A 12345-nucleotide genomic window follows, 5' to 3' on the forward strand; every position below is an offset into this window, starting at 1 on the left:
AGCGAGCATCAGGAATTGCATAATCGTCTGGTGAAAATCTCCAAGAAACCGATGTTATCTTTAAAAGAGAAAACACGCAGAAAGGAAATTCAACAGAGGATGTTTTGCAAACATTCTATATTATTCACCGCTGCAGGAATGCCTATCCACCAAAATCTGACCCCCCCCCCCATTGCCCTTGCAACGTTCCGGCGTCCCTGCCTGGATAGAAGGGAACTTTAGCAGCAGGGCGCTTATATAGTATATAAGCGATGTTTAGCAGTGACTACGAGTGCGACTACGAATACGAGATTGCCAAAACTTTCGAGTACGAAATTTACTAACAAACTCGTACTCAAAAGCTGGCGACTACGAGTTTTGGCTGATGGCGTAAGCTAACAACGACGTAGTCGTACTTAGTCGCTACTAAAGCCCCTGGGGCCGGTTGTATCAAGCCCGTTTAGCTTAAACGGTGGATAAGTTAAACTTAAATAGCACTCTTACGTCTCTCTTGAATGAGTCAACTTGAATATCACGTAGTTGTAAACAGTATCGTTGTATTCAGGTTAAAAACATTTTGTTTGCTTCTTCAATAAAACGATAGACTTGCTTTCTATTTTGAACTTAACCACCGTTTAAGCTAAACGGGCTTAATACAACCGGCCCCTGGTAATATGGATGTAACAACTGTACGCAACATAAACAAAGCATAAATTGCAATGTCCTTGCTTGGTTTTAAGTCCAGTGTCTCACATTTGGTAAAAATTTTGCGAACAAATTTCAACAATTTTTGTTCTTAATTCATGTTCCAAGTTGTAGAGAAATATTGTCTTGTACACACGTGATATAACAATAGTCTTGTTGGCTTTTGAACAATGTGGTTAAAATCTTGTGTTGCCAAGTTTCTTGCAACCTTATTATATCATGGCAATATCAAACTTTTCAGAACAATCTGGCAACTAGTCTCACAATGCATCGGACTGCCACGAGTTGTTATTCCACAGGTTGCTCCAAACTTGCGACAACTTGTGAACAGACTTAATATTAGTATAACGACTTGTGTATTTTTTTTGTGTAAGCCAAAATGAGTAAAAAGAGACCGCAAATTTAGAACAGCCAAAAAAATTATGTTGGACAAATAAAGGACCTTTAAGAAATATTTTTAAATAATAATGAACAGAAGGGGTGAGGAAGTGCATGGTGAGAAAGGATCCAATGAATGTTTTAGCCCATACGCCCCCCCCCCGACACACACAACATCTTAGCGGCCCTAAGGGTGAAATGCGCAGTCACATTTATTAAATTAAATACATGCATGTATAATAAGTACAGAAGTGAATGGTAAATACATGAAATGAAAATGAATGAATTGAAAGCGAATTATAAATTACATTGATGATGGACCATTTGCATGATAGACTAGCGTTTGATGCATGTGTTAAATCACTGAGCAAATTACCAAATTTTGAATGAGCACATGATTAGTAAAACGGTGATGTTCGTTTGCGACGTGTCATGAAATACGGAAGATCCAACTTTAATTGCGAAGTTTTGAAATTTTTGTATACTTTTGTCTGTTCGATAATAGGGAGCTTTAGCAACGAGTACGAGTACGACCACAAGTACGAGTACCACTACTCAAAAGCTCGGCGACTACTGATGAGTTTTGGCTGATGGCGTAAGCAAACAACGCGCCAGTAAGACGAATCTCGTACTCGTAGTCACTTCTAAGACCTTTTTTCCACTTCATTCGTAGCGTAACGTGACCAGTGGCGGATCTAGGGGTGTGCAGAATAAATTACACACCTTAATTTTAAATTCAAAACACCTTAATAACAACGCTATTGGTTATAAGATTTGAAAGGAATATTTTTCATTAGAATCTACCAATGCTATTTCGAGTTATAGCTGTAGTAATTTATTCTGCACACCCCTAGATCCGCCAGTAGAGTATTCGACCAGAACTAATGACTTTAAAACAATGAAATATGCTACGTTTCGCTACAACAGAGTTGAAGTGGAAAACGTCCTTAAAGCTCCCTATTTATTAAAACTGTTACGATTTTCAACCCTTCAAAGTTTGCAACCAAACTTTGTAATTTTACTTATGTCAGTACTTTTGCATGGTAATGTATTTTTTTTCTAATGAAAAAGTGACTTTCGAAATTCGAACGCAAATCGCCTGTCATTCATGAAATTTATAATCCTTATAGAAAGGAATTTTTTTCATATAATCAAACATAATATCCTTAATTTCCATATCCCAGACAATAGCATTCCTTGATCTTGATACACTCCTGCGAACAATGCTGGTACAATCCTTGATATATTTCTCCGAACATTCGATGTTCAGGAAATGGCATATCTTGAGTAATTCAAGCTCCGGGTTTGTGACGACATCCTCTGATCTCAATGTATATACCCGCTCGGGAAACGATTGTAGAAAACGTGCGTTTGTCGTCGCCAAATTCATGCGATAGCGAATGTACTGGATCAACATATTTTTTGATAATTTTAACTACAGAAAATGAAAGAATGAATGCATTGTGGAGAAGTGGTCATCTTTGGGTTAAAGTGCCTATATCATGGTTGCAATTGCAGATTTTGAATATATCAAAAGTTATATCAAAAGTTGTATTCAAAAACTGTATTGCAAAGTTTTTATGTATTCCAAATCAGCAACCATGATAGAGGCACTTTAAGTCATTTATGGAGGCCGCCTTCTTAAGCCCTCCAAAGATATCAAAGTGAACGGGTGGAGGGAACAAAGTGCATTAAAACTAATATTATGACAATGATGCCTGAAACATATGAAAGAAATTCAGTAGCGTAGCCAGCCTGACGATTCAGGTTCATACACTGTGAGACAATGCGTTTCTGAGGACATGAATTATCAACAAACTCATAAATTTTTAACTCGAAATTTACATAGCGGGACAAAATCGTCAGGTTGGCTACACCACTGGAAATTAGAACATAGGTAATGGCTTCGACAGCCTAATAAATGTTGTGAAATTTCATCAAGAAATTGCTATTAGAAAATGTTGTCAATTTACAATAAGAATCGTGATTTTAGTTTGACGTTTACTATATAAACTGCCTGCAAAGGCGTGGTTCACGTCAGCGCTTTGGCGTTGCCATTTATACTGGTTTAACATTTAGTTTGGAGTGAGTTTGGAATATCTGCGTGGGAGGTTTCAAAAATTGGCATCATATTTATATTGAACAGTTGTACGTCCTTCACAAGCCCCCTACGTCCAACACAAGCTTACATTCTAAAAAATAGTCTATACTGCAAATATTGAACGGCCAAAGTTTATACCAGCTTAATGAATAAAATCATTTTATTTTGTACCGAATGATAGAAACATTATAGCTACCTATGATATACCCCATAAAATATAATATAGCCTGATTTGATAAAATATAATATATCCTGATTTGATAAAATATAATATAGCCTGATTTGATAGAATATAATATAGCCTGAGGTTTGTGTAATTTCATAATATATATTTTAGGTCAGGTAAGCTCAGGAAATTCAGAAATTGTGTACTTGGTTTGAAAAAGTGAGGGTTGCTGCATGCATGTATTTCTAGTATGGAGTATATTATTCATAACATGTTTCAATCATTCGGTACAAAAATAATAATTTTCGATTGAACTATTATCTCTTGTCCCAAATCACCTCAAACGTCCGGTTACGGGGCTGGGCTTATGCATGCGCACAGAACAAAAGAAGGCAAATTAAGTTTCGTAAGTTTCACTTACAGGCTTTTTATACATCTCTGTCCAGTTTAAGTTGTTTCCAAATTCTCGACGTAACAACATTGTCGCAATATTGTCAAATGGATTGCGGATGGTGTGAATAAATTTTATTGGAATATGTACTGTCTCCTGTATTTCTTGCAAAAATGACCAATATTTTTCAGAACGTTGCAACAATACTGTCGTCTTACCGCCTTTTTTATCACCAATAATCTGAAAGAGCGAAAAACGTCAAGTGAAAAACCTCTTGCATTGTAAGCGGAACTAAACTATAATTATGTTTAACTATGCAGGTTTTAATGCAATCATTATCCCCTATAGGCTATTAAAGGTTTAGTGTGAAAGGCATGGTGAACGAGCTAAGATTGGGAGTGTCATGTGATATCAACCAAATAATGAAAAATGACCAATTTTAAATCCACGTGCCTGACTAATTTTATTACATCGGCTTTACTTCTTCCATTTGGAGAAACGAAATTCAGGCAATTTTCCTTCAGAGGACTTCACACTGTTATGTGCAGAACCAATGCGCACAACAGACTTGACTTCCACTTTAACAATTTTAGACAAGAAAATTTTCAATATTGTGTATATACTGTGAGTAAAACTGTAGATTTGCAGTATTTTCTACTTCTATTTTAAAATAAAAGATTGAATTGAAAAGCCTCGTCTATGCCGTTATAGTCTAATGATGACCTGGATCTCACAATGCACTTCAGACAATTCAGTGGTGTTAATTTACATTCAGTTATATTGCGTTGCTAATTTTTGACTTTCTTCCCTTTCAGAAGTGCGTCACTAACCTTTATTTTTCCATTAAATTTTCCCTGCCATTGATTTGGGATCAAATAGTTGTATTTAGTCTTAGGAAGGCAATCTTTAGACGACCTGTCCCCTTCGTGAGCCTCGTTATAGCTGTTGGTATAAAGCTGTTCAAACAAATACTGCCTGTTACGGTGTTCGGTTGTATAGTTCTCCCAGTTGCCTAAAATATTATATTCATTTGCTATGACCATATTTGGATGTGCGTCTATCAATGAGCCAATCAGAGTATGCCCACTTCTCGGGTAACCAATAAACATCAACATGGTATCAACACCATCGATGATCTTTGGATCAAGTACGATCTTTTTGTGTTTTAAATAATCAGGAAGCGAACGACAAGGAGTCTTTTTTATGGTGGTTTCTTCACGTCTTTGCAATATTTTTCGTTGTACATTAAGGTTGATCGGAATGTCATCTAAGATCGAAAAGAATAAAACTGTAATTTATCACGAAGGACAAAAAATAGCGTATAAGTTATCATGTGATAGCGAGTAGAACTTGGCGAGTTAATAGTATAACAGAGACGTGAATTCGAAAACTTTGCCAAAATTGGACAAGCTCCAATTTCCCCACACGAGAATAAATTATCGATGTGCCGCTAGATTGAAGATTACACAAGGTGCATGTAATGGGGAAGTATAAAGGTAGAGTACAAATTAGTACTTCATTATCGGAAAAACACCCATCTGATACTAAGTCACAGTTAGGTAGCTATAAGCTGGAGCAATTACTGACCCCTGAGGTACACCACATGTTTGCTAACATAGCTACATGCAGATAAGTTCCAATATAACCAAGGAGCAGCGTGGCAGCGTCTTCAAACAACTTAGCATCAAATGTGGTATAACAACTCCCTAAAAAGATAAAACACTTCTCGACGTTTCGACCTGAGGGCCTTCGCCAGGAGAGTTAATATCTCACTAACACTCCTGACGAAGGCCCTCAGGTCGAAACGTCGAGAAGTGTTTTGTCTATTTAGGCAGTTGTTATACCACATTTGATGCATAGCTACATGCAGCTTCATCAGAAGATTGTATGATATCGTGGCGTTGTGTATGACTCGGAATTCGGAAAGTCTCAAAATATAGGTTTGGAAGTAATTCCATTATGGCTACTTTTTCTGTTAAAAACATTTCAATTCGAATTTAAAATTGAAAAAAATTGGCAAAAACTAATTTGTACAAAATTTGCCAACTTCGCTATATTTTTACGAAAGCAATTCTTTGTATTCACTTTTACCCCGGGGTAAATAGTACCCTACATAAAAAATCATGTCAAAGTAAACGGAAAGTTCTAACAAACAGCGACTATCTTTCATAAACTTTCACGTGCGTGTACGTAGCTAGGTGCAAAAAAACGCAACAGAGGAAAACAACCTTAAGGGCTTTTTTTCACTTTCGCATTTTTTGCGCGCTGAAGATTTAAAATTTTTATTATTTAACACGTAGGTAAAAAAAACCATACATATAAGGGCTGCTTTCCATCTTAAATCAAGATTTAAATCAGCTTTAAAATCAGTTTGATTGTTTAACGTCTAGCTAAACAAATGCGTATTACCATATATATTTTACGTACGTAGGTATGAAAAACGCGTAAGTGGAATTAAAGAAACCCTAAAATATCCATAAAGCTAAGTTATTTCGATTTATTCACCTATAGCTGCCGCAAATATGACATATATAAGGATTTAGTCTTAGCACGTGCGTGTGCGTGCGTACATGAAAAACGCTTTAAGGGCTGATTCCACTTAGGGCTGCTTACCACAGTCGCGTTTTTTTGCAGACACGCACATCATGCACGAGATTAAAACTTTCCAAATTTTTGTATGATTAATCAGTTACATGCACGAAAAAAAAAACTGAATCACCAACAGAATCCAACCCTATGCATCTATATCTTTACGTGTGTACACGAGGGACAGTGGAAAGCAGTCCTTAGTATATATATATATATATATATATATATATATATATATATATATATTATATATATATATTATATGTATATATTATATTATATATATATATATATATATATATATATATATATATATACGCGTTTTTAACTTCAAAGTGCCTATATCACTCGTGGAATCTTTATGGATTTGAAAAGAATGTAAAAAGTTAGTTAATATGTTAAAAAAGTTTTTTGATTTTGTGCAATGATTTTAAAGATACTAGCCTTTAAACTGCCTGCAGTTCCTGAGTCCAAGGCTCCTGCAAACAATGCATGGGCAGTTTCAAATTAAATAGCCGTGTTTAAACCCAGGAGGTTGGGACTCAGGAACCGCAGGTAATTTAGACGCTTGTATCTTCGAAATTATTGCACTAAATCAAAAAAACGTTTGTTAAATATATTAACTAACTTTTGACGTTCTTTTCAAATGCATAAAGATCCCACGAGTGATATAGGCACTTTAGGCTAAAGTCTGAAAAATGTTATCTTTAGCTTTGAAGACCTATAAGTGTACGAATCAAAGAACTTAGTTTTAAGTATGCATTTGCATGTAGAGTAAGATGTTAAATTTAAAAGCATTCAAAATTTTCCGTGGGTGTAGGTTCGCAAGAAAAAAGGCGTATAAGTGGCAAGCAGCCTGAACTCAGAATACACCACCATGACCGTCTATTTTCTTGATTTGCACTTGAACCGCTTCTCACATGAACTGAAGGGCGGGAAATGCACTTGAATGTATTACCTTATAAGCAATTAGTTTTTTTCTTATCGAAATTAAATAACTTAAAATAAAACACCAAAGAAACTCATGCCCGGGGTATCTCTATAAAAAGATTGTACAATCTGACTGAGTTCAGTTCCGCTGATATGCCGGCTAACTTAAATCACGGAAACTCGGAAACGGCACTATCGCGGATTTGTCAGAGTGTCGATTAGAGTGATAAATAGTTTTTTTTGTCTTAAGTATGCAGCAGTTTGGAATTATAGGTATGTGCAGCGGCGACAAACAGGTCATAGTATTATAAGTGCACGCTGGATTTGATTTTTTATTTACAAACCGCCGACGTAAAAATATTAACCACTGCATGCTTTTCAACGAAGTACTGCACACTTTTCTGCTACAGACACGAAACTGAAAAGGAATCCTTTCATACCTAAAATCCTAATCTATATCTTTATGCACAAGAGCACAGTTAAGCTAGATTAGTTTGTTGCAGTTTTCCCCATAAGTTTTTGTACCACTGCATGTGTAGCTTTGGTATGAATTAATGTGCACGACTCAACGGAAATTCTCAAAATCACCTGGCTTTTATTATATACCGCTAGAATGGTCATGAAGAACGAAATATATCGTTTTCGCGTGAAACATGAAAAACGAGATTATAGTACGTAATTTATCCAATCATATATATATTTGAAATTCTCATGCACTTGTATAGATAAATTTAGCTATTGTATGTAATAATGTAAAATGCCTGCATGCATGTTGGTGACCATGCACAGTTGATGACTATGCAGACCATGTTTCATGACGGCCGACATTTCAGTCGGCCTACCTACAAATACAACTATAGGACAGTAATGAACAATAAGACCATTATTTACCGGTAACATTTTGACTTAGGAGAATTTTTCCTCAGTTATAGAAGAAGCATCACAAAATTAGAGAAATTCAACGAACTTTTGTAACATGCCGGAAATTTTAGCATGCAAATTAGGGAAATTTTGTAGATATTGGAGTTGTATAACCGAATTTGATCATTGATACAGTTTCAGAAAATAATACCGGTCTATTTTTGTCGCATAATATAAAGATATACAAAATTTGCAAACCTCGCATGCATGCCTATATAGATATATATTTTGCAACATTTCACAATGAATAAACTTACAAATATTGTACTTATTTTGTGATGCCCTGTGGTGGACTGATTAATCAGGAGACTTGCTTGCATTGCGGGGGTTTCCAGTGTCTGCCCTGATTACATGCAGATGGTTTTAAGGCACGAGTGTAAAATCATTATCAGGCTTTAATCGAATTCACGCATACCTACACTCAGTCTGACCACCAGGTACTCAGTCTGAACGAGTGTTTTGTCTATTAAACTGGTAAAACTGGGACAATAACTGATATAAAATATTGATAAACATGGCCATATTTTCGTGACTGAAAACCGGCAAGTTATACTTCTGTATTTTGAAATATTTCTCTCTTATCAAAAGTCGAACTTTTTCGTATCCAAAAATCGAGAAATGACGAGATTTTGGCAGTGAGATCGATATGAACGCAGTATATTTTCATTATTTTGTGTGATTGACCCAAACTATAGCTCTATCGACCTATCAACGCCAATAATACTGTATATTAGTTGCAAATGATATACTCATTAATGCTGTCAGGTCAAATATTTGTTTCTATTATTTGTTGACGAAGGAGATAAATGTATAACCAGATTATAGCTACAATACTTAACAGCGTTCATATACTTACCCTACGCAACTGCAGAGAACAAGATATGATCAGATGTGATTGGACACAGAGTCACCGTCACACAATACGTGCAAAAATTTCAAAATTTTAGGCCTTAAAATAGTCGCAACAGCATATATGTAACGCTGAAAGTAAGATACCATATATAGCAAACTAGCTTCCAATTACAGGAATGAAGATTGTTCACATGAGCCCGGTTACCCGTGATTTAACGAAGCGTGAGATGATTTTGAGGAATTGAAATAAGTTTTTTAGAAACGAAATCATTTTTCGCTTCATTTAATCTCGGTTAAGCGATATCATGTAAGTACATAGCCTCTAAAAAGAGCCTCAAAAAAATAAACATGATATATTATAACAATAAAACATGATATATTATATATAGTTTTATAACAACACATTTTTGAAATAAATAAAGAAGAAACAAAGCGAAACTCTATGGTATATAGATGACGTGAATGTCAGATTTACGTACCGTACAAAAGTGTGGACGATGTTGAATAGGCGGGATCTCTACTCGACAGCGATATCAAAATAAACGCAAATAACAATGATACTAGGGACACAGTTAACAAACATCTAGCTCTGCAAAGCATTTCCCGATTTCCGTTTGACAAGCTATTTTAATGTCCACCCTAGACTACAGGCTCCGTGCGTGTATGTTATAGCGCGAACTTATCTTCTACCGCGGCCAATAAACACGTTCCCAATCAAATAGCCAGTATAGCCACCAATGACGCATGTATATAAACGGAAAACCCAGCGCGAATACAAATTCATTCAACATACGCGCCGCGCCGGAACTGCATGTAATTGTAATTAATGCTTAACCAGAGGAAAAGGTCAACACATTGTTTCCTATATATAGATCAAGAAAAAATGTTTTTCAGCAAAGGTAAAACAAGGGATTTTACTTGGACGTAAAACGTAACGTCTGATATTACGAACTTCGATCCTTGTTTGTTACATGGCATTGTGCCACTGAGTCGTGGATCCGTGACAGCATGACATATTTTTAGGGTCATGCGTGTCGCGTTAAATTTGTGTGGTTTATGATTGAGAGTATATCTGAACACGCAACGCAAAATGGACCGGGTAACACTAGAAAGACTGCGTATAGGAAAATACAGATCAAAATCTGAAAAATTTAAATTCTGTGTATTTAAAGCGATTTACGGTATAGCTAGTCGAGAAACACAGGCAAAGACACTAGCGACTGTCAAGTGTCTGGCGTTGTTTACCTTGTAGAATTTGATAATTTGAATCATCCTGAGGGATCTTAATTATTGCATGTGTATATTATAGCAACATATTTATGACCGGGCTTTCATCATACTTTGTTTTTAAATCAAAGTATCATCGATCAACGTACGTCAGCAGGGCCGTCGCTGGAAGCCTGTAGAAGCTTATTTGTGCAAGACATAGTTCAAAATATGGACTGCTGGACTGGACTGGACCATATTTTGTTTCTCTGGACTCAAAACTGGACTCAGCTAAAATTTCAATAAAGCCTGGACGGAAAATCAGTAGGGCATATGCGACGAATATATATACGAATATTAGAGAGTTTCACGTTATATATCAAACACGGCAAGCAAAGAAACATTTTAGAATAAAACTGAAAAGGCTATAAAGAGTGGTCTCGATGCGTGGTAGCGATTTTTCAAAACGACATACAGTATAATATGCGAAAACAGAGTCATGCATGGAAAAATTCCTCCTCGCGCGGAAAATTCCACCTATATATAGCTACATAGAGGAAAAGAGCCGTGACACAAAATAAACTGCACGGCCTTATTTTGAAATCAAAATACATAAAAAACTCCACTATAGATTATTGATTTCCAAAGAATGTTTTGAAGTAAAAATCTACCAATGACTGTAATTGCAAGTTAGAGGCTTAAGAGCTGTAGTGATGAAACATGCGTTAAGGCCGACACAGACCGGACGCGAAGCGGCAACGCGACGCGAATTTTCAGTTTTCAGAAGCATAAAAATTAAATACTGGGATCAAAATTTGGAATCTATGGACGCTAGAGCAATCGAAATTTATTATTTTTATGTAATCTACAAGAAAATTTTGATAAGTTAAAATTTATTTGCTTTTGAAAAATATAAAACGTTGAAAATTCGCGCCGCGTTGCCAATTCGCGTCCTGTCTGTATCGACCTTTAAAATATCACTGTAGGAAGTGTGAGAAGCGATAAATTTTTGGGATATTTTCACACAAGATTCCGGCAGTCAATTTACGGTAATTTCTTGGTTTATCTCTAATGTAAACAATGAAAATAGGCCCGCGAGGATAAGTTATGACCTTAAATGAGATAATGCATGTCTATCAGATAAGGCAATCCCGTATTCGAAAGCTTGGATGCGATAATGCTAATCAAAGTCAACAAAACTAAGTACATTAATACGCGTCGATGTTTTCTGTCCGTCCAAGCGGCTGAACCATTGAGTTTATTGTTAAAATGTACCGAGTTTAAGTCAAAAGACGCCCTTCCGGTATATCCGCGCTAAAAAGTGCCTGACTATTTTCAAAGACTCCGATACTTCATTATAAATTTAGAAAATTCACTCACAGTGGGAACTTCATACAGCGATAATTGTTGGAATTTTACCTTAGGTTATGCTCAAGGTGGTCTTTAGGTCTGTTCACTCAATACAATTTTGTGGGATCCAATTCACTTTTGATGGATGTTTTATAGTCTGTTGTCTTATGATGTTTATGAGCAGCAAACACATGCACTGAAGCTAATACAGTACGGCTTTATCAATAACAGACTACACTCCATACGTCAAAAGTGAATTCGATCCAACAAAATTGGATCTGTGCGAACAGACCTTTAAAACACAAAAAATACCGAATGTGGTCGTTTCCTTTGTATCTTTCCGCTAATAATAATAGGCCATATATAAATTATAAAAGATGTTTTAACCACGACACAATATTATAGACAGCCTGTTCGCAGAGTGAACCTAAATTTAAATGGGAGCGAGGTTTCTCATCTAAATTTAGGATGCGTGCGGGATGAATATTGCTATAACCTTTGCGTTTGCTTTTTGGCATAGTTACAAATCCTCATATTCACATGAAACCAAATATAACGGCGGGTGTCTAAATTAAACAAAGAGAATGCCTACTTGGCCTAAATGGCATTCGGCTGTTGTGAACCTCAAAATATACATTTTTTAAGCCTTGGAGCGTTCATTTTAATTATTTGGCAATTAAATACAGGAAACGAAGCCTCGAGAACTTTATATCAACCGATGTGACGTACTTGAAAGTCGCAGAAAATGCGTAGTTTAGAATATGTATACTTGCGCGC

At 36.0% G+C, this 12345-nt stretch overlaps 1 protein-coding gene across 1 annotated transcript; it reads right to left on the reverse strand.

Moving 5' to 3' along the window:
• Positions 1 to 1810: 1810 nt before the first annotated feature.
• Positions 1811 to 9769, reverse strand: LOC114541286. Its single transcript, XM_028561236.1, has 4 exons — positions 9492 to 9769; positions 4551 to 4987; positions 3751 to 3960; positions 1811 to 2497 (listed from the first exon to the last, which is right to left on the reverse strand). Exons 1-4 carry the CDS (start codon positions 9610 to 9612, stop codon positions 2165 to 2167), a joined length of 1101 nt encoding a protein of 366 aa, XP_028417037.1. The 5' UTR covers positions 9613 to 9769; the 3' UTR covers positions 1811 to 2164.
• Between the last annotated feature and the right edge of the window lie 2576 nt (positions 9770 to 12345).

This window comes from Dendronephthya gigantea, unplaced genomic scaffold (assembly GCF_004324835.1).
Source record: "Dendronephthya gigantea isolate DGI-Jeju-01 unplaced genomic scaffold, DenGig_1.0 000003F, whole genome shotgun sequence".
NCBI lineage: Eukaryota > Metazoa > Cnidaria > Anthozoa > Malacalcyonacea > Nephtheidae > Dendronephthya > Dendronephthya gigantea.

Bases quoted from the DNA above. Each gene is read 5' to 3' on its own strand.
- LOC114541286 (XM_028561236.1), bottom strand. From the start codon at position 9,612: ATGCTTTGCAGAGCTAGATGTTTGTTAACTGTGTCCCTAGTATCATTG. The intron at 3,961-4,550 runs GTTAGTGACGCA...TCGCTCTTTCAG, and splicing joins AATTTAATGGAAAAATAAAG to ATTATTGGTGATAAAAAAGG. The intron at 2,498-3,750 runs GTAAGTGAAACT...CATTTTCTGTAG, and splicing joins CAGAGATGTATAAAAAGCCT to TTAAAATTATCAAAAAATAT.